The sequence below is a fragment of the Trachurus trachurus genome (genome assembly GCF_905171665.1).
Source record: "Trachurus trachurus genome assembly, chromosome: 3".
Lineage (NCBI taxonomy): Eukaryota > Metazoa > Chordata > Actinopteri > Carangiformes > Carangidae > Trachurus > Trachurus trachurus.
Window position 1 is genome coordinate 7,916,423 of NC_139893.1, and position 20,934 is coordinate 7,937,356.

A 20,934-nucleotide genomic window follows, 5' to 3' on the forward strand; every position below is an offset into this window, starting at 1 on the left:
TCATTTTGAGTTTCTGTTGTTTCAAACAAATCAGGGGACTTTGCAGCTGTTATTTATGTGAAGTTTTTTTGTGTTGTTTTTTATTTCATTTTTACCCAGATGTTTCCCAAGACCCAGAGTCAGTTCTGCTATTTAATCAAAACAAACTTTGTTGTTTCCTCAATAATACATCAGTTCTCTCCACAATTATCAGAAAAATGTAAGTTTAAATAAATTAATAATATAACTAATATAATATACAGTAAAACTTCAGACTTTTACTTGTTAAGAAGTTACTCTGAGCCCTGTAGTAACATGTGATAGACATTTCAGATATTTTATTGTTTTTCAAACTCTGACAGTCATAAAGCTCCTTGTCAGGACAAGAAAGACGGCTGCACAATCAGATCCCGAAACATAGTGAACAAACACATAAGTATTTACATCTGCTGATAGCACATCCACTTGGACTTGTGATTGTTTCCAGCAGCTGTAGACCACAAAGCTGAGTCGGCGTCAGCACAGCCTCCTCTCCCTGCGCCTGGCTCTTTGTGCTGCGGCCAGGGAGCCAGGAATGTAGGAGGAAACTCTCATTGAACAGTTTTTTCACTTCGCAAAAGCCCATAATGGCAAAAAGAGTCGAGGCCGAAAATGACACGTAAATGTTGTTGAAATTACAGAGCCGTGTGTGTCTGTTTTGATCAAAGCTCACAATAATCACGTTTATTTTGTTGTAATTTGTTTCATCCACAGGATAAAGTGTTGTCAAACAAGACTCCCAAATTGGATCGCAGTGATGGGGTCAAAGAGATGAAAGAAAAGGCCCCTAAAAGGAAGCTGCCCTTCACTGCTGGAGCTAATGGAGACCAGAAAGATTCTGACTCGGGTAAGAGACTGCTGCTGAGACGCATTTCCTCGTGTGATTTGACATCTCCACCTCAATGGGACTTAAAAGTGGGAATGAAAAAGGAATGGGAGTCATTGCATCACGTCGTCTGAAACTAGCAGGAAGTAGGTAGCTGTGCTGTGTGATGGAGGGGGGGTGGGGCTTTGTGAAGTGAAAGGACTCCCGGCTCTAGCTTGAAGTCAGCTCTGCATCTGCAGCAGGACCAAGGAGTTTGTTCCTGCAATCACAGTCAGAAAGGAGAGGAAGACCACATAAAATCATGATCCAATTAAGAGGGGATTTGTATAACGTACAGGCCTGACCAGGTCTGGCTTTGGTAAGGCTCCGGCTTTGTGTTTTCTTTAATTAGGGAGAGAAGGACTACTGCTCATGCTTGTTTGACTTTGGGCTTTAAGGGTTCAGGATTTAGTTTGTTGATAATGGTCCAACTCAGAGGCTTTGGTAACAGACTTCATCATCAGCGCCGGCTGAGTCGCTACATTGGTTTATGTTCAGTGATTAGACTCGAAACAGGCTTTTCCATTCCAGGCAGGAGTGGAAAAGCTAAAAGTGTGCGTGTTGCAACAGATGACTGTTATGGTTGCGGGGTCAAGTTGAGTAAGATTGGGGATGTTATTTTTTGACATGTGAGTTTGTGTGTAATTACTGTGTAGCCCAAGGGAATTATGAACAAGTGAGATGTTGGATTCAGAAGCTCTCGCTCGCTTCCTGACGTTGATTGGCACTCTTGAATCCCTGTAGTGTTTGTGTTTACGTCTTCTGCACGCGTTCACTCGTGGTGCAAGGTTTAGGGCTCTGTTTCTGCAGGAATATTGTATTCTTATTGATTTTGTTTTTGTCATTGTCTCATCCACTGGTTTCATACTATTCTTACGATGCTTTCCAAAGCTCTTGCAAGAAAGTGGCCAGCCCCACCCCACCCCCCCTTTGGTGAGGGGAGGTGCGAACTCTCATCTCAGGAACAATAGCGGGACAGTCTGTGAATATGTTAATAGCTTGATCTGTCGTTGGATGGAGCTGTATGGTCTTTCAGCCCTTGACTCTCAGCTTGCTAAGTATGTGAACCCTTTGGAGTTCCCTGGTTTTCTGCTTTGATTGATCCTAAAACAAGATCTGATTTCCATCTAGGTCACAAATGTCGACAGTCATCCTCCGAGCTGATATCAGTGCTGGTGCAGTAAAGCGAAACCTTGGATTTATTAGATTGTTTAAACCTCATTTGGCTTCACCAACCAAACAAGCACTTTGAGTATCTGCAGTAGCCGGGTCACTCCAGAAGGTGAATTCCCTTTTCTTTGTTGGAAGTCATTCGTTTTGACATTTAGGGTCATTGTCCTGCTGCATCATCAGGTCGTCGTCAGGTTGACATCCGCTCTGACATTATCCTGTACAATACCTTGATGAACTTGGAAATGTCCGCAGGTTGTGCACTTTTTCAGTTCAACCTCGGTTTCATCAGAGGCACAGTAGTGATTTTTTCTTTTGGAGAGCAGGGCCTGCCTGTCTGCCTCCCAATGGGCCATGCAGCCGTGCACCATGATTTGCATGTGGGGTCCATTCATTAACAGAGATGTTAACCAGCTCCAATGAGTCGTTAAAGCCCGAAGCTGTAACTCCAAGGTTCTTTGTTTCACTGCCGAGCAATCTGCGTTGTGTGTTTGGAGTCATCATAGCAGGGCTCCCCGAGACAGTTTGTCTCTCTCTGGGCTGATAAATATTTAAACTTATTAACCGCTTATAGCTTTCTGAAAACCACCAACTCTTGATTTTAAGGCCCTGAGATCTGTTTTTAACAAGGTATCTGCTCAGAAATCTGCCAAAACCTCCAATTATCTATTGTTAATGTTAATGTTCACTTAGGTTTTCCAGCTTTGTGAATGTTTGAATGATGTTTTCAATATGGACAAGAACAAACTGTGATTTGTGTTGTTAAAATAGATTGTGTAGGGTCATAATTTGTAGCTTGGATGAAGATCTGTTAGTATTAAGGACAAATTTATAGATAAATAGAGTTTCAGACGGTTCATGTAGTTTTTTCTTGTCAGTGTTTTCTGAACTCAACAGTCTCTTCATAGTTTCTTGTGTTTACAAACCACAAAAGTCTGGAAGTTTCCAGAGCTACTGCCATTACACTGTTCACATAGTTTTTACAATTGAGTGGTTCATATCTATCTGTCACCGTGGTGCTTTCAGTTTTATTAGGAAGTATTGTTTCACCTCATGTCGTCTTAGGGGTGGTGAGCTCAATGTGTTGTTTGGAGAGCTGTATTTCCTCTGTCATCTATGTGTGAGTGTGTGTGTGCACGTTGTGGCCTGGACTGATGCGTCTGCATGTCTTTCACAACTGTATATTCAGTTGTTTCTGCATATCTGTGTTTTATAGTCTGACTTTGTTGCTTTGCCTTTCAAGTGCTGACCCTGCTGGGTCAGTGTCTAGCCTCTCTGCAAAATTTTACACCTCTGACACATCACAGCACCCAGCCCCCCTCACCCTACCCTACCCTATTACCAGCCTTCATTTCCCTGTGGCTTTATAACCATGTGGTTCACTACTGTGCACCAAAATATACTGGCCTTGTCCGCGGCTTCAACTAATTAAACTAAAAAACATTGATGTTTAAAATATCTTTCTGTTTTCTGGAGCCTTTAATTTTTAAATTGGCTGTTTTTGTTAATATTTTAGATTCCCGTTTGATTCATAATAACTACCAGGTAAAAAGGGAAACTTATCAAATCAAGTAATTCTCTTTGTGTCAGAGCTGCGATGCATTATTTTAAGACACCACAGGCAGATTCCCTACTGTGCAACTCATAAATCCAATTCAACGAGTTTCTATTATATCAGGCTTTCTTTCTTCTCCCTTTGAAAATGCCTCAGTTGTGTTCTTTGTAGGTGCTTTCAAATACACCGGTGGAAATAATTTTCCTAGGAATAACAAATGAAAAGATCTGCTCCAGCCTGAGCCTGATTAATACATGTACAGTGCATCTGCAGACCACTTTAATTTTTTCGTATTTTGTTATGGTGCAGCCTCATGCCACACAGTGATTCTTTGAAATGTTATTAAAAAGGGAAAAAAATAACCGAAATGTCACATTGACATATTAGTCAGACCCATTCCCATGTTTCGATTCTTGTAATCATCTTTGAGAAGGCTCGACACTTTGATTGGAGCCCATCTGTGTTTTCTATACAGCCTAGATTGGATGGTTTGTTCCTCTGGAGGTTTGGGAGTTGCAGCCAGTTCCTTCCACCTCATGCTCTGATATGCATGTATCAGCTGTTAGACCTTATATACAGTCTCCGGCGTCTTTCCAAATCATGTCCGATGGACTCTATGGACTTTAGATATTTTGCTATGTCATGTGAAACTTCCACAATCAATGTTATATCCAACCGCTTTCTTAATGCAAGATATAATAAGTAGTTTTCCTGATTTCTTAATGGCAGAAGAGACTTTTGCAATAATGCTGATGTTGCATGTTTGCATTGCTACCAACCAGTACTTGCCTGCTTACTGTGTACAGATACCACTAAGGCCAGGCAGTAAGTAAGGTAGATGAGGGGTGTGTGTGTATTAGTGTGTGCTGAGTGTATCGCACGTTGCAGGTCATTAAAGATGTACAGTTAGTCAGAGCCCCCCTCAAAACTTCAACGCTCAAACCCCCGGTCACAGAATCGCCAAGCCTCCCTTGACCTCCTCCTGAGAAGCACTAGACAGCAGCATTCCTCCTTCCTGAGGTCATCTTTCTTCTGCTCTCCTCCTTCCCTCTTCCTCCTCACCACCACCACCACCACCACCACCACTATCACAGCAGCAGTCAGACTTCAGGGATAGATGGTAGAACAATCTTGCCAGATCACGACTACACCCACACGAAGAAGGATAATTCTGAAAACGATGTTTACATGTTGGAGAAAAAAAAACAACAACTTGTGTTTTCAGGTCATTTTTGTGTAGACCTCCATCCTCACTAGAGCACCAAAACAAAAGGAAAACACTCGAGTCTATTCTTCCTGTTCTGCCTCTTTCAGTCTGCAAAAACTACAACCATCACTTACAGAGAATGAGGCGAACCGAACGTAGCCCAGTATTTTAACGCTGTCACATCATGTTGCTCTTTATGATTGTTTATACTGTGTCTGGCTGCAGCTGAGCAAATACTTTTTGTTGTGTTTGAGGATTAATCAATTAGTCGGCTGCCACAAAACTAATTAAAAGTGTCAGGTTTCTTAAATGTGAGGATTATCTGTCACAAGGTTTTGGACCGTTGGTCAGACGAGAAATTTGATGAGATTTTATTGACTAATTGAGTAATCAATAATGAAATTAATAATTAGTTGCAGGCCATAGATTTTTATGTGTCTGTGTCAGACAGTGATTTAACTGTGGCTGAAAGTTGTACATGTTACCCAAAGTGAGAATAAATTTACGATTGTTAATTAGGCAGTTCAGGCAATAACACTGGAAAGCATAAGCCAAAATAAATCTGTTGCTCAACAGCAGCAGCTTTATCAGCCTTCATTACTTCCACACAGCACGATGCTGCGTCCGAGCAGGTTGTACTTAAAGAGGAACTAAGCAGGATTTTATTCTATTTTATTCTATGCTACATTTTTACCTTAATTAAACAGCTCCAGAGTAATTGTGATGTTAACTACATGACTTTTGACTTGTTTCGAGTGAGAACGGAGGCTCTCTGCCTTCCACCTGGCGTCTCAGGGCTGACAACCAACCTTGCAACATCTCGTCTCTGTGGCACCGCAATACAAACATGCTCCGTAACCTGCAATCTTTTTTTTATGACAGTTAAGACTACACAAATATACACGTCGTAATTTCGTATATGTTGCATAACGTTATCCACCGCTCCATGTATTGATTTGTCGACGGCTTTGTTGTAAACAAATGCACATGGCCAGGCGGAGGGTTGGCAAAACAGCGGAAAAGTGACCAGACATGCATAGTTCCTCTTTAATACACTGTGGTTTGTCTTTTTGGAAAAACAATCAAATATCTTTAGGTGTGAAAATTCCCACTAACAATGTACAGAAGGTCAAAACATACAGCCTTTAATACATTTAGCCAAATCACTGCTGCGTGGTGTAAGTGAGGCACCCTCTTTGTTGTCTTTGTGAATATTTCAGCGTACTTTAATGTGCTCGTACTGAGTCATTCTATCCTTTTGGCAGCCTTCGAGCATATTAATTGAACTTGCAGCCATGCAATTCCCATCGGGTCAGTTTTGCGGCACAGTAATGACGGCCAGGTTCTGTGAACTTTGACGGAAGGTGTGAGCTGAGCCATGCAGAGTGGATTGAAAAAAAAAAAAAAAAAAAAGAAGAAGGAGAAAGTGGTGTGTGCGCACAGACCTTCAGCCCACACATCTTTTCCCCCTCGGCAGGTTTTTTCACACACTCGCACAGATTTGTCTTTCAGTCTCCCAGACTCTGACTGGCTCTGAATAAAAACCAGCAGACAGAAGCTGCCTCGCTGATTAAAGCAATATGTAACAAACGTGCCAGCTGGACAGAGGCGACAGACAGAGCATTGTACACCATACCATGTTCATACCATATATTTAGGAGTCTCTCTTGCTCAATACAAAGCATTGACAAAACATCCTGTTGGCCACTTCCTGCCTCTTCTCCCCTGACTTCCTGTTTATGCAATGTTTATGAGTCCCTGAGCAGAGCACTTTTTTTTTTTGGCCTTACTTGTTGTGGTCAACAATACCTGGTCAGACTGGTTAGAGTGGTTCGTCTTGTCATGAAGTGTGTGTTTGTATGTGTGTGTGTGTGTGTGTGTTGCCTGGCTGAACCAGACAGTATTTGTTTTGCTGTGAGCTTACACTGTCGTATTGTCTGCCTGCCATATCAAAATCTACCTGTATTATGACTTGACATTTGCGTTTGATGTGGTCCCCTCCCGTGGCTCAGGTAGACAGTCTATTCATTGGGCGACGATCCCTTAGCTAGCTTGTGTTCCTCTTCTCTTTTTTTTATATTCTCCTTGTCTCTTATCTTGTTGCTCAAGTTTCAAGCAGCAAAGAAGAGTAAGGTTTCAACCCTGTCTGTAAGCTGAGTAATATCATTTTACTGAGACACATAAAGGCTCCAGCAAACGTTCCCTAAATAGACATCCAACAGAAAGACACAGTATAGGAGCAGGCACACAGCGTTGTGTAACTGATCACCGGTGTTGTACAGTACAATCCACATGTGATGCATATTTCTAGTTCACGTGATGTTGGATAATTTCAGAGCCCATTTAAACGAATCTTCCCATTTTGTGTCTGTCCTTGAGTTCTCATGGTGATTAACCAAACACAAACCTTATGAAAGCGAAATCATATCCCCTTTTTTCTTTATAAGCATGTGGAACATATTTTCTATGAAGCTCTGTTCCCACAGAATCCCATCAAATTAAAATCATACTTCTTTTTTTTATTGCCCTGGCAGCAGTTGCCAAGGTTAAGAAGTTGTCATTTTTTGCAGCACTGGTGTTGTTTAAAAGTCAGTTTGAATCTGTGATCACCATCACTGCTCCTCATGTGTGTGAAATTATAAACCAACTGCCCCATCTGCATTTATTTTTTTGGTGCAGCCAGGAGTTCAGTGTTTACGTTTATTTGTGAGGATCCCCGTTAGCTGTGCTCTAGTCTTACTGGGGTCCACATTTAGAAACAGTACAGTTGCTGTTGGGGGCAGTTTTTCATCAAGCAGTCTCTGCATTTCCCTCTAAAACAACTCTGTCTGGTAACGTTCTGTTATTATCTCATAGCGTGGTGAATGTGCAGGTCACAACTTGCCCATGAGAGCGTTTTGGAGTTGTCGGATTGTGTATTTGATGAGTTTGATGAGGGAAACCAAGAAATCCCATGAGCCTCCGTAGCGTAGCTCTGAGCAGCTTGCGGCTCTGCTCTGCCGTTCTAAAAACAGCTTGCACCGACAGTTAAAGGTAACAAACCTACTGCTAAGACTATAGGGATTATGGCAATGGGCAATTTTTCCAAAATGTTGAACTATCCCTTTAAAAGATACATTTACAATCACAACATGACTAAGACAAATCAACAAAAACTTACATTAAATCTTTACAATAGGTATGTATCATCATCCTAACGCAAAGAACATATATAAGATAATGCACGGTGGTTATAAAATAAAGCAAAACAAATCAAAGTGGCAACAGGAAAACCTACATAACCCTACATAAAACCCCATCTAATATGTGTATGTGCATGCATATGTGCACATATCTCACAGGTATGAAATCCCAAGATGTTTTTTTATTTCCTTTTTAAATATTGATTTCTGTGTGAGTCTGATCCCCGAGCAGGCTGCTCAGTGCCACCGGTGATGAATCTTGTATTAGAGACTCTGGCCCTGTGTGTAGTTTAGTAGCATGCCTCTGCATGGGTGCATCAGCTTAATAACTGCCTTCCTGGTTCCCAGTCTTGTAAACATAGTATGGAAAGGCAAGCGTAGCACTTTCTCTGTTGTGCTGCTCAAAAAACATGTTTGGACTGCTTCTGTGGTTCCCGCTGTTAAAGCCTTAGCAGAAGGAATGTGTCTAAATGGCAAATGCCTCGGAGAACGTGAGAGTGTATCAAAAGAGGGGTGGGGGCACATTAGCTGTAAGTGTTCACAGATGTTAGCGAAAGTTCATCAGCTCTCTGTACTTGTGACTGGAAAAATATTTTCCTGGAAAGCTTTTAGCCACCGGAAGCACGAGCCGCCATGCTTCCTCCTCGCCTTATTTACTCGTGTTGTTGTGGCCTTGAGCAACGAGGCCAGATTTGGAACGAGAGCCACAGAAAAATCACGCAGAGACTTTCACCCACGACTCCTCTGTTGTGTTTTTTTTTTCTTTGTACATGCTCATTTGACTGTGCTGTTTCTCTCTCTTTTTGCTGTAAGAGCGTGTGTTGCACTGTGGGCTGTGGGAACTGTGATGAAATGTTACAGTCATGTGCAGCTTCTCTACCCTCCTTAAGGGTCATCAAATGGTATGTTGCCCCTGAAAATAATTGCTGGGTGTGTCTTAGCGGAGCAGCTGCTTTTGTCCAGTAGCACCGTGTCTCCAGTAAAGCCTGGCAGGCACGCAGGCAGGCATGTGGTGACCTTGGCAAGGCCATGTTGAATTGAAATGTACACCGACTATTTCGTAATAACTGTGGCTCGGCCAAGTCACACCCTCTTCGCTCTCTCTTCTCAATTCGGGGGTGATTGGCTTGGAGACAGACAGACACATGAACACACTGCCCACTGGCCCCTCCCTTCCTCTGGGGCAGCTGGGTAATAATACAAAAGTCACCCCCTCCTTTGCTACCACCAAATCCCTCACAGACACAGAGACATATCCAGTTTGTAGTATATGAGCTGGGATGGTCGACATGAAAAGAAGAGTTTTTTTTGCTGTAGAAATCCTAGAGGGCAAAGTGTGGGTAGAAATGCCAGCTCTATTTTTTTTTTTATAAAAATCATTTTTTATTCAATGTTTTTTGCTTCACTGTCTTCTCTTCTGACAAACTATAAAATAGTTTAAGGTCTTTTTTTCACGACAGTAGCCTCATTGTTGAGATGTATTGAATGTCCTTTTGAAAATTAATGGTGAAAGCTTGTGAGGTACAGGAAATATCTGAAGAGAGGGAGAGATAATCAGTTTACCCAATGAATAATTGTGCTATAATAATTAATGTCTGTTATTTGTGTAACACTAATAACACACTTAATACGCTCCTCTTCCAAAAGGCTCTATAAATTAGATTTGTGTGTGTGAATAAACGTGTATTTGTGTCTGTGCAGCCCAATTAAATTAACCTCGCTTCTCTTCTCTCCTATCACTTTTTTTTCTCCCCGTTACAGAGAAACCAGGTCCAGAGCGGAAGCGCATTAAAAAGGAGCCCACCAACACCCGGAAGGCGGGCTTGCCGTTTGGAATGGGGATGCCAGGGATCCGGGCCGGGTACCCCCTCTCTGAGCGGCAGCAGGTGGCCTTGCTCATGCAAATGACAGCTGAGGAGTCCGTCAACAGTCCAGGTGCGTGCTTATCATGGAGACCACGTCTTCTGTGGATGGCTCGTGCACAAGGGAAGAGGGATGGGAGGGAGCTTAATATGTAGACGGTGTTTGTGTGTGTGTGTGGGGATGAGCAATGAAGGTGGGCTTAAAGAGACAACAGCAGGAGAATGGGACTGATTGTTTTTTTTTTTGTTTATCTTCTCGGTTGACCGGTCGCTGTATTCGGATCCGGTCATATAAGCTTATCTACAGTAATTATCATCACAGCTGTAATGTAAACCCATGCTGTGAGTGAATGTGTTGTTTTTGTCTCGGCAGATATAATGGTTACATGATGGTTCAACTACAGTAGTGGAGTTATTTTTCTAAAATGCAGCATGGGGATCACCAAGGAAATGAAACTTCCCCGTTGGTATTGCGTTAGTCTGATGGTGCAATCTCAGCATTTGAGTCGAATCATTGCACACATCCCGATGCAAAGGGCCTGCACGCTCCTATTTCTGTCCATTACATCGTCTCTACTGTTGGATTATTCACTGAATTTACAACCTCCTTATGCCATTATTATTCTTGGCAAACAGTCATTTAGGCGTAAATGTATTAGATGCCTAAAATAGTATTAAGGTGGCAACACTGTACTTCTTGTCTTGCTGTTGACATTTGAGATGGAATTAGGTTGGTGAAGACCAATGCATAGACAGTTTTATTTATATGTTAATTCCTTTGTTGCATGCCTGAAGGCATGGACATAGATTAAGTGAGTGTGTTTCAAATATCATTTGGGACAATAGCTATGCAAACTCAATAATGTAAATGTGATTAAGGCTTGGGTTAATCTTGTAAATGTGATGAAATGAGCTCAAGTGAAGTAGGTCCTACCACTTTCCTAGTCACTGTTGGAGTAAGACTGCCCCCTTCTGGCTGTAAGCAGTTCAAATAAACCTCAGTATTCACAGGGAAAGTAATAACAAATGATAAAGTGTGCACATGAGAGTAAAATGTGCAATACATAACTGTCTGAGTGTTAAAGTGAGGTGTCCATCTCCTGCCCCAACAGACACAACACCAAAGCATCAGTCACAGTCCAGTCTGGGTCAGAAGGGAACGCCAAACTCTGCATCTAAAACCAAAGACAAAGTGAATAAACGGAACGAGAGAGGAGAGACTCGGCTGCACAGAGCAGCGATCCGTGGAGAGGTACGCCGCATCAAGGAGCTCATCAGCGAGGGAGCTGATGTGAATGTAAAAGACTTTGCAGGTGAGAATCTCTTTTACAGACCGTTTTCCACTTTGTACGTGACGCAGTATATATTCAGTCTTACGCTGCGTACTCTTCGCTCACACAATTATTCTTATCGTGTCTAGGCTGGACTGCATTGCATGAAGCGTGCAATAGGGGGTACTATGATGTGGCCAAGCAGCTGCTGGCAGCCGGAGCAGAGGTCAACACCAAGGGTCTGGATGATGACACCCCTCTACACGACGCATCCAACAATGGACATTTCAAGGTAAAGGAAAAAAGCACATAGTCAGTAAATGCAGCTCACATCTGAATGTACTCTGTATATTGAAATATTTTTAGATTCTGAATAGAACAGAAGTATCAATTGCTTATTTTTGGCTCAAGTATATGAGTAAATAGTAATTGTGCATAAAAACTTGGTTGACTTGGCAACAGCAAATGCAGTTTATTATAAGTCTCAGATTTTCTGGGGGAAGCAAAATAAAAGTTGAGTAGTTTCCATCATTCTGTGAGTAACAGCAGAGTCTGCAGACATTAGGCCACAGTGAAAGGAGCTGTTTATCTGGCTGAGAAGTTGGAGATGTGCACACGGTGGTTTGCAGCTCCAACACTTTCTGAAGCGTCCGCTCTGCTTCCTATAATAAAAGTCAACTATGAGCTGCGGCAGTAGGAAATGTTCTGTTTGCATTCAAAGCTGCTTAATAGGGCCTTTTTCCCCCTGGGAATATGGCAACAGACACCCAGTTTGGCAATGCAAAGATATTGCAGTATTTTCATCAGTGGGCCAGAGGCTCAATCACCCATTCACAGATAGACTCTGACTTAACAGACATTTACTTGTATATAAATCTTTCAAGTTGCCACTTTAACCAACTAAAAAAAATTTAAAACTTTGGTAATACTACTACTTATAGAATGTATATTAATTAAATGGTTTTGTTTTGATTTTATTTCAGGTTGTGAAGCTGCTTTTACGGTATGGAGGGGATCCACGTCAAAGCAACAGGAGAGGTGAAACAGCGCTGAAGGTTGCCAATTCTCCAACTATGCTGAATCTATTGCTGGGGAAAGGCACTTACACTTCGAGTGAAGAAAGTTCATCAGGTGTGTAAAAGAGTCACCCAAATAAATCACTTCAAATGTATTTATTCATGTAACTGTAGCTCTAAGCATTTCAATTAATTGTGTTTTAATTGGACGTCTCTTTTTTATTTCCTCCCACAGAATCTTCAGAAGAGGAGGACGCCCCCTCGTTTGCCCCGTCCAGCTCTGTCGATGGCAATAACACAGACTCAGAGTTTGAGAAGGGCCTGAAGCTGAAAGGGAAAACCGCCGACCCTCCGAAATCTGCTGTCACGCCCGTCAAAGACGAATACGAATTTGATGAGGACGACGAGGAGGAACGCGTCCCCCCTGTGGACGACAAGCACCTCTTGAAAAAAGACTTCCGCAAGGATCCGGTCACCAAGGCCAACAGCTTCATCTCCATACCCAAGATGGAGGTCAAAACCTATTCCAAAAGCAACTCGCTCACACCAAAGAAAACTGTCAGGCGGATCGTCTCTGACAGTAACAGTTCAGACGAGGACGATAGGACGTTGTGTTTCACGCCAGCGCCTACGCCACGGCAACAAGCCCAGCAAACAAATACCAAGGCCAGAGACTCTGGGAGCATGAGCTCTAAACAACAGAAAGACAAGAATAAAGTCAAAAAGAAGCGGAAGAAGGAGAGCAAGAATAACGTCAGTAAAGAGGTCCGGTTCGGCAAAGTCAACGACAAATTCTGTACGTCAGACTCTGATTGTGGAGATATGGAGAGTGAGGATGACAAGGGCTCAAATAGTATAAAGGACTCTTCTGCACAGAGCCTGAAAGACTCCCCCGGCTTTAACGCATCCTCCTCCTCTTCCCACGGAAACTTGAACTCCCAGAAACAAGCGCCGTCATTAGCAGAACAACATCCAAAGCAGTGGAGGACCGATGGATGGAAGACCGTGTCGTCTCCGACGTGGGACTCGGACGTCAGTTCTCTGTCAGATTCGGTCAGAACGAGACTGTCAAGCGAGTCCGACTACTCCTCTGCAGATTCCAGCGTTGAGTCGATAAAACAAGTGAAGAGGAAAGCACAGGAGAACAAAAAGAAGAATAACAACGCGCACAGTAACACAGTAGACAAGAAAAATTCAGAGCTCTATAAAACCCCCAGTGCAGACAGCGCGGTCTCCAAAACTGATGTAGATGGCAAAGTGCTGAAAAAGCATAAAGTGAAGCACAAGCATAAAAATAAGGAGAAGGACAAAGCTCCCAGTCTAGTGCTTAATCAAGACATGAATGAGAAATTTGTCAAGAGCTATTCTTTTGATTTTGATGATTCAAGGCAGAAGTCCCTAATTGTCGAGTCTGAATCACCAGCCGAGAGCAAAGTCAAGTTATCCAAACACGAAAAAGACCATTCAAAAAAGGAGGACAGGCTATCGAAAAGCAAATCGGAGGATAAGGAATGGTCGTCTGGCAAAGACCTGCATCGAACGGCAAAGGAGGAGAAAAACAAGAAAACTAAGGACTCCACCAAGGACAAGACAAATAAGGAGGAGAGGGAGAAGCCTGTGAAATCTGACAAAGACAGAAATGTCAAAGAGAAGGAGAAACCCAAGGAGGAAAAACAAAAAGTTCACAAAGAGGAGAAGAAGAAAAAGTCCAAGGAGAAGTCCTCCTCGAAGGCAGACCGAAAAAGTGAACAAAAGGAGGAGAAGCATCTAAAAGTGGACAAGGAGAAAAACACCAAGGAGGAGAAGGAGAAATGTAAAAAAGACAAAGTACCGAAGGAAGAGTCTGAGTATGAAGGCTACGACGTCAACAACCGGTTCCTCAGTCTCGAGGACACAAAGCTCAGTGCCTCCGATGACCATCTTGACAGATGGGGCTCCGAGATGTCCTCCGACTCGTCCCTCTACGGAGACGACAGTTGGGATGCTCCCGTTAAAGAATACAAGGAATACAAAGCAAACAACTCCGTTAAACTCATCGTCGAGACCGTTAAGGAAGAGACGAGGAGGAAAGAAAACAAAGTCAAGGACAAGAAATCGGATCATAACGAGAAAAGATCAGACAAAGAAGCAACATCAAGGAAGAAAGATAAAGACTCCTCTGAAAAGACAAATGAAAAGAAAAAAGACTGGTCGGAAAAACAACAAAAATTAAACTCAAGCCATTCGGTCGAAAAAGAGAAGAAGCGGAAGGAGTCCACAGAAGTAGTCAAAGACAAAAAAGACAAAGACTCTCTAGACAACAGTCGAGACCGCAAAGACTCATACGAGTCCACGAAGGAAAGGAAGGACATCAAAATCAAACAGGAGTCTTTAAGAGACGAATATGGCAGTGATACTCTGTTCAAAGACATTGATGCAGGAAAATCGTGCGACATCAGAGAAAGAAACCACTCTGGAAAGGAGAAGGAAAAGAAGGGAGAGGGGACAGAAAAGCGAGAAAAGACGAAAGCCGACAAGCACAAAGACAAAACAAAAGACAGAGGAGCTGATCAGGAGAAGGAGAAGAGCGAGAAAAGCTCCACTGAAAAACCTGTCAAAGACAAAGATGCAGATCGGGGCACGAAAGACAAGAAGGAGGGAGCCAAAGACAAACATAAAGAGTCTCATGGCAAAGACAAAGATCGGAAAATGTCTTCAGATCAGACTAAGGACAAGAAAGAAAAGGCCTTTCAAGACAAACACGCTGAGAGGGAGAAAGATTTCTTGGAGATAAAGAAAGAGGAGAGAAAACCAGACAAAATCCGGGAGAAGACGTGGTTGACGATAGCGGACATATTCACAGATGAGAGCGACGATGACGAGGACAGCTACAACGGCGGCGTGCTCGTGTCCGACTCCATCAGAAAAGACTTGACGCCCGATCAGGATGAGCTGGATCACTTCCCCTCGGAAAAAATGAGGAAGTCTTCTGCCGACGCTAAACACAACACGGAGAAGGCAAAAGACAAGGAACATAAAGAAAAGAAGAAGGAAAAGGCTGCATTTGACACCGGTAAAGAGAGGAAGGGCTCCCTGGAGAAACACAACAAAGACAAGAAAGACTCTGTGGATGCGAAACATAAGGAGCGCAAAGACAGAATGTCAGTGGACTCAAACCAAGACAAGAAAAACAAGCAGAAGCTGCTGGACAAAAGGGACACCAGCGAGGAAAAGACAAAAAGCAAATATAAAGACAAGCTGGAGCACTCTAAGGAAAGGAAACCCTCCAAAGGCAGCGGCGAGAACGAAAAGTCTCTCTTGGAAAAGTTGGAGGAGGAGGCCATGAACGACTACAAGGACGACTCCAACGACAAGAACAGTGAAATCTCCTCCGATAGTTTCACCGACAGAGGCCACGACCCCGTCCTCGCCAGTTACTACGACTCCATCAGTCTGACTGACGTGTCCGAGGACAGGAGAGACTCCCTGTCCATATCTACGCCCCAGGACAAGTTCAGGGAGAAAGAGAGACATCGACATTCATCCTCGTCTTCGTCGAAGAAAAGCCACGACAAAGAGAAGGAAAAGGTCAAGAAGGACAAAGGAGACAAACGCGACAAGACGGAGGAGATCAGGGAGTCGTACAGCCGCAGAGAGAGCCTCCCGTTTGAGAAGGAGCCCATGCCTCTAGAGGCCGACCCGTACACTTTCCCCTGCGGAGGTAAGGGAGACGGGGAGGACGACTTTGACAAAACATTGGAGTTTGAAAAGGAGATGTCCAAAAAGGATAAAGACAAAGCGAGTGGCGTCATCAGTGACAGGATGAAGGACAAGAAGAAAAAAGAGAAACACAAGGAAAAAATTAAGGAGGAGAAGAATAAGTACATCGATGGCTTTGGGTCATTCAAACACTCCAAAGAGGATGTGAAGTCGGGCTTGAAAGACAGCCCGCAGGTCACCGTCCTCAAAGACAGGTCGAAAGAAGACAGTCCTAAATTTGAGATTAAAAAGGAGAGAAATCGGGACGCACTGGACAAAGACAACAGGATGGACCACAGTAAATCCAAGGTCAAGGACGAAAACGAAAAGATCACTCAGTCGTCCAAAGACTCGGCGCGGAAAGACAACCGTCCGCGTGAAAAACTGCTGGTGGACGACGATTACCAGATGACGAGTTTTGGCCAGATGTTGAGTCTGAAAGACCAGGAGATCGAAGAGCGCCACAAGAGACACAAAGAACGGATGAAGCAGATGGAGAAGCTCCGGCCCAAGTCGGGGGATCCCAAACTCAAGGACAAAACCAAGTCCACGGAGGAAGTACGGAAAAACCGCAGCGAGCTGTCGACAAAGAAATCCAACAGCTTGGAGTCTGGTCTGAAGGAGAAGAAGCTGAAGGACGTGGGTCTCCCGGCCCAGATGATGTCTCCCGGCAGGAAGTTCCAGCCGTCGGACAGTCAGAACTCAAAGGACTGGCTGGGCGGCCACCAGATGAAGGAGCACCTCCCTGCCTCTCCCAGACCGGATCAGAACAGACCCACCGGCGTCCCCACACCGACGTCCGTCATCTCCGGGCCCAGCTACGAGGAAGTGATGCAGACTCCCCGTACGCCGTCCTGCAGCGCAGAAGATTACCCCGACATCATTCTGGATGCGTTGGACTGTCAGAACTCATCAGCCATGACGATGTCGATGAACGCCTGCTCCCCATCCTTCTTCGAAAGGTATTTAAACGGACAAATGTGCTCTAGTTTCAACCATTTGAATGTTTTTTCCTCTGTCGAACCTGGTATATTCTTAATGTGTCTCTGTCGTCCACCCAGCAGGTACTCAAACTCCCAGAGTTTCCAGGAGGGCACCTGTCCCACGCCTGCGAAGAACCTCCAGCTGCCACTGGTTAGCCGCTCTGCTTCGTCGGACGTCCGCAGGCCTCTGGAAGACGAGTTCAAGGCCGAGGCCGAGAAGTTCCTCCGGCAGCAGGCCGAAGCAGAGGCCGATTTTGACCCGTCGGCGTCCTCCCAAACTCTGGAGGACAAGACGGCGACAGTGGACAGACTGGAGTGCATGTCTTCTCCCTACTTCTCCCCGATATTGTCGCCGCCGCGGGAGCCAGCTCATCCGTCTCCAGATGTGGCAGCGCCGGTTCTTACGAGCACCGAGGGCAACGACCACCTTCCTGAAAGCGTGTACAGCTTCCTGCCCAAACCCTCCACGCCGGTCCACCGGCCCGACCCCCAGGAGCCCTGCTTCGACATCGCCGCGCCGCCAACTCCAGCTCCCGCCGCCCTGCCTCCTCTGGACATCGACGACATCTCCGAGCCTCACCACAGCGAGCCGAACCTGGTCCTGTCAGATCTGCCCTCTGTCACGGAGGAGCAGGAGCAGGAGCAGGAGCAGGAGCTGGAGCCGGAGCTGGAGCCGGAGCTGGAAGAGGAGGACGAAGAAGAGGAGGAGGAGGAAGAGGAGGAGGAGGAGGTCGACATGGACGACGGAGCCGACGGAGCCGACGGAGATCACTGTGCGGTGGAGGAGCCGGAGCAGACGAGGGAGCCTTGTTCCTTCTCCCCTCCTCAAGTTGAGGACCCTCTGAGGAAGAGCTGGCCCGCAGAGTCTCCAGACCGACAGGACCCGGAAGTCCACCAGATCTCCCCGACGCACTCGGCTCCGAACCAGGGCGAGAACTGTTTCGACCACAGTTTGGGCTGGAACGCAGACATGGACCTCAAATCTCCCCACAGGACTTACGGAGAGATCGAAGCTGCCGTCTCCAAGATAACCAGTCCTTACTCGCACTCGGACAGCGACATGCAGCACCTGTCTGGACACCCCTCCGTCACTCCTCCCTACGCTACCTGGAACAGGTGGCACAAGGAGGACCCGGAGGAGGACTTCGATGAGCAGAAGGAGGCCGTGGCCGACATCCCATCTCCAGAGAGGCACGACACGGCCATGGACGGGGAGCCCAACTATCTGAACACCTCGTCGTCCTCTAACAGGCTCGAGTCTTTCTTTCAGGACTGCAACAAGCAGACGAGCATAGAGGAGAGTCACCAGATGGACGCGGAGGCAGAGTGTGTGGAGTCGGACAGCAGGCACAGCGCGCACAGCACACACAGCGTGCACAGCACACACAGCGTGCATAGCGTGCATAGTGTGCACAGCGTGCACAGCGCACACAGCGTGCACAGCGCACACAGCGTGCACAGCGCACACAGCGTGCACAGCTTCGCCGCCACCACCACCGAGGCCCACATGGCTCCAGCCGTGGGCCCCGAGCCCGTGGTGCCCTGGGCCGACCCGTTCTCGGCTGACACGGACGAACTGGACGACCTGGGACCCTTCTCCCTGCCCGACCTGCCGCTGCCAGACAAGTCGGAAGAAGCCGAGCCTCGAGACACCGAACTGGCCGACCACAGCAAACCTGTGGTGACGACGCACATCAGGCACACGGCGATCACGGAGAGAGACGACCCGGACATCATGGAGGTGGACCTGCCCAGCATGGCCAAGACGCCGTGCCCCGTTGCAGACCTGAGTTTGGCAGAACCGAGCACGCAGGATTTAGTCGTACCGTCGCCACACGCCAACTTCCAGCCAGAAATGGAGCCCGAGCCTCAGAGCGTGCCCGTCAGCAGCGCTCTGACGCATCAGCAGCTGGAGAGGAAAGGACCCTACGCAGCACCCGAGGAGTCAGAACCCAGTCTGTTGTACACGCCTGTGAAACCAGACGTCGTTCAGCAACACCACCACATACAGATCCACTCCCTCGCCGAGTCGCTGCAGTTGCCCCTGGACCCGGTGTCTGTCATCAAGCCGGACGTGAGGCAGGAGGAGATGTCCGAGCCCGTAGCAGAACCCGTGGCGTGCAGCCCCCTCCCTCAGCCCCCGGTGGCCGTCGCCCTGTCCAGCACAGTGGAGCTCCCGGACGCTCAGGAGATCACGTCCAAGCTCACACCGGCCGCCCTGACCGCCGCTGTGTCCGCCACCGTGGACATCCTCAAGAAGGTGGATGAGATCCCTCAACGGATGACCCGCAATCGCGCCAAGAACAATCCCCCCGCCGCCGCCGCTGCCGCTGCTGTTGCTGCTGCTGTCCCTCCTACCTGTAGTGTACTAACCTCGACCGCCACTGCCACCCCCGTAACCGCCGCCAGTCCAGCCGTGTGCATCAACCCGATTCCCACCAGAACCCCGACGCCCACCTCGGCCGCCTCCTTCTCCGCTCTGAAGAAAGACAAAGAGTCTGTGATCAGCGTCTCCTCCGCTGCGTCTATTTCAACCCCGGCCGTGTCCGTACCTGCGTCCGTCACGGCCTCCGCGACGGTGGTTCTCAGTAAGACGGCGAAAGGTCGTCCCGTCCCCGCGGACGAAGAGGAGTCTCAGACCCAGCACCCGCGGAAGAGGAAGTTTCCTCGCTCCGCCGGGCAGCAGGTGCAGGTCCAGCTGGTCAACACGGCGATGCAGCAGACCAGGGAGATGATCCAGCAAACCTTGGCCGTGGTCGTGAACGCCATCAAGCTGGACGACATCGAGCCCTACCACAGCGACCGCTCCAACCCGTACTTCGAGTACCTGCAGATCAGGAAGAAGATCGAGGAGAAGAGGAAGATCCTGTGCTACATCACCCCACAGGCCCCGCAGTGTTACGCCGAGTACGTGACCTACACCGGCTCCTACCTGTTGGACGGCAAACCGCTCAGCAAGCTCCACATCCCCGTGGTCAGTTACTGTCTTTACCATTCCCCTTAATGATACAAAAGAGTTAGTTTGTTTAAATCAGCTTGAAAAAATGTCTGATTCTGGTCATTTTGTCAGCTGTTTGCAATTGCATGACAAGGATGTTGTTTTTTTGTAGACTTCTAGACAATATGTTGCTGTATGAATATAAATAAAACTCGCTGCATCTTTTCTCATCAGATCGCTCCACCTCCATCGCTGTCAGAACCTCTGAAGGAGCTATTCAGACAACAGGAGGCAGTAAGAGGAAAGCTCAGGTTGCAACACAGCATAGAGCGGGTAAGAAACACTCTCTCTGGACATGTGCACGTTTTTTTTTCAGCACACATTAGAAAAAAACATTCTCTGCCGTTATTCTTTATCCATCGCTCACTTAATGCTCATTCGCGTCCCCATCTTTCACACATACAGCTACATGCATGTGCACTGAACGATATGAGCCCCACTTTGATAAAAGATCAAAGTGGGATTTTAATAGAAGTGCGACTGGAGTCTGCATACCCCCCCACCCCCACCCCCCCTCTTCGGCCGAGCTAAAGAAAACTGCAGACACAAGTTCATTTCATCTCCCTCTAATTAAGTGACAACCAGTTCAGCAAAGCATGTCGCAGCTTTGTTGATGAAGAGTCTGTTCTATTAAAACTCACCAGCCAGTCCTCTGGTCCAACTTCACATCTAATATTAATTTGTTTTTCTCTCTCTCTCTCTCTCTCTCTTCACAGGAGAAGCTGATAGTTTCATGTGAACAGGAGGTTTTACGGGTCCATTGCAGAGCAGCCAGGACGATAGCCAATCAGGCTGTGCCATTCAGTGCCTGCACGATGCTGCTGGACTCTGAAGTGTATAACATGCCATCGGAGAGCCAGGTAGGAAATACTGTATGTGAAATCGCAAGTCGAGTGACAAGTAGCATATTTTTATTAAGAAACATTTATGCAGTTATGTAGTCAACATTACAACTTGTGTTTGTTCTCAGGGTGATGAGAACAAATCTGTGAGAGATCGCTTCAACGCTCGTCAGTTCATTTCCTGGATCCAGGACGTGGATGATAAATATGACCGCATGAAGGTAAGT

General features: G+C 46.2%; 1 protein-coding gene across 2 annotated transcripts in view; it reads left to right on the plus strand.

The window, feature by feature from the left end:
- ankrd11 (ankyrin repeat domain 11) overlaps positions 1-20,934 on the plus strand; it is a 110,542-nt gene that overhangs the window by 84,897 nt on the left and 4,711 nt on the right. Inside the window, exons 4-13 of one of the 2 annotated variants that reach the window (XM_083999336.1) lie at positions 733-865; positions 9,759-9,932; positions 10,972-11,172; positions 11,280-11,422; positions 12,114-12,261; positions 12,382-16,846; positions 16,946-19,841; positions 20,040-20,138; positions 20,582-20,725; positions 20,836-20,928. In XM_083999336.1, the coding sequence (XP_083855462.1) occupies positions 733-865; positions 9,759-9,932; positions 10,972-11,172; positions 11,280-11,422; positions 12,114-12,261; positions 12,382-16,846; positions 16,946-19,841; positions 20,040-20,138; positions 20,582-20,725; positions 20,836-20,928 (8,496 nt within the window). The remainder of the gene's footprint in view (positions 1-732; positions 866-9,758; positions 9,933-10,971; positions 11,173-11,279; positions 11,423-12,113; positions 12,262-12,381; positions 16,847-16,945; positions 19,842-20,039; positions 20,139-20,581; positions 20,726-20,835; positions 20,929-20,934) is intronic. The other variant, XM_083999337.1, reaches the window with a different exon arrangement.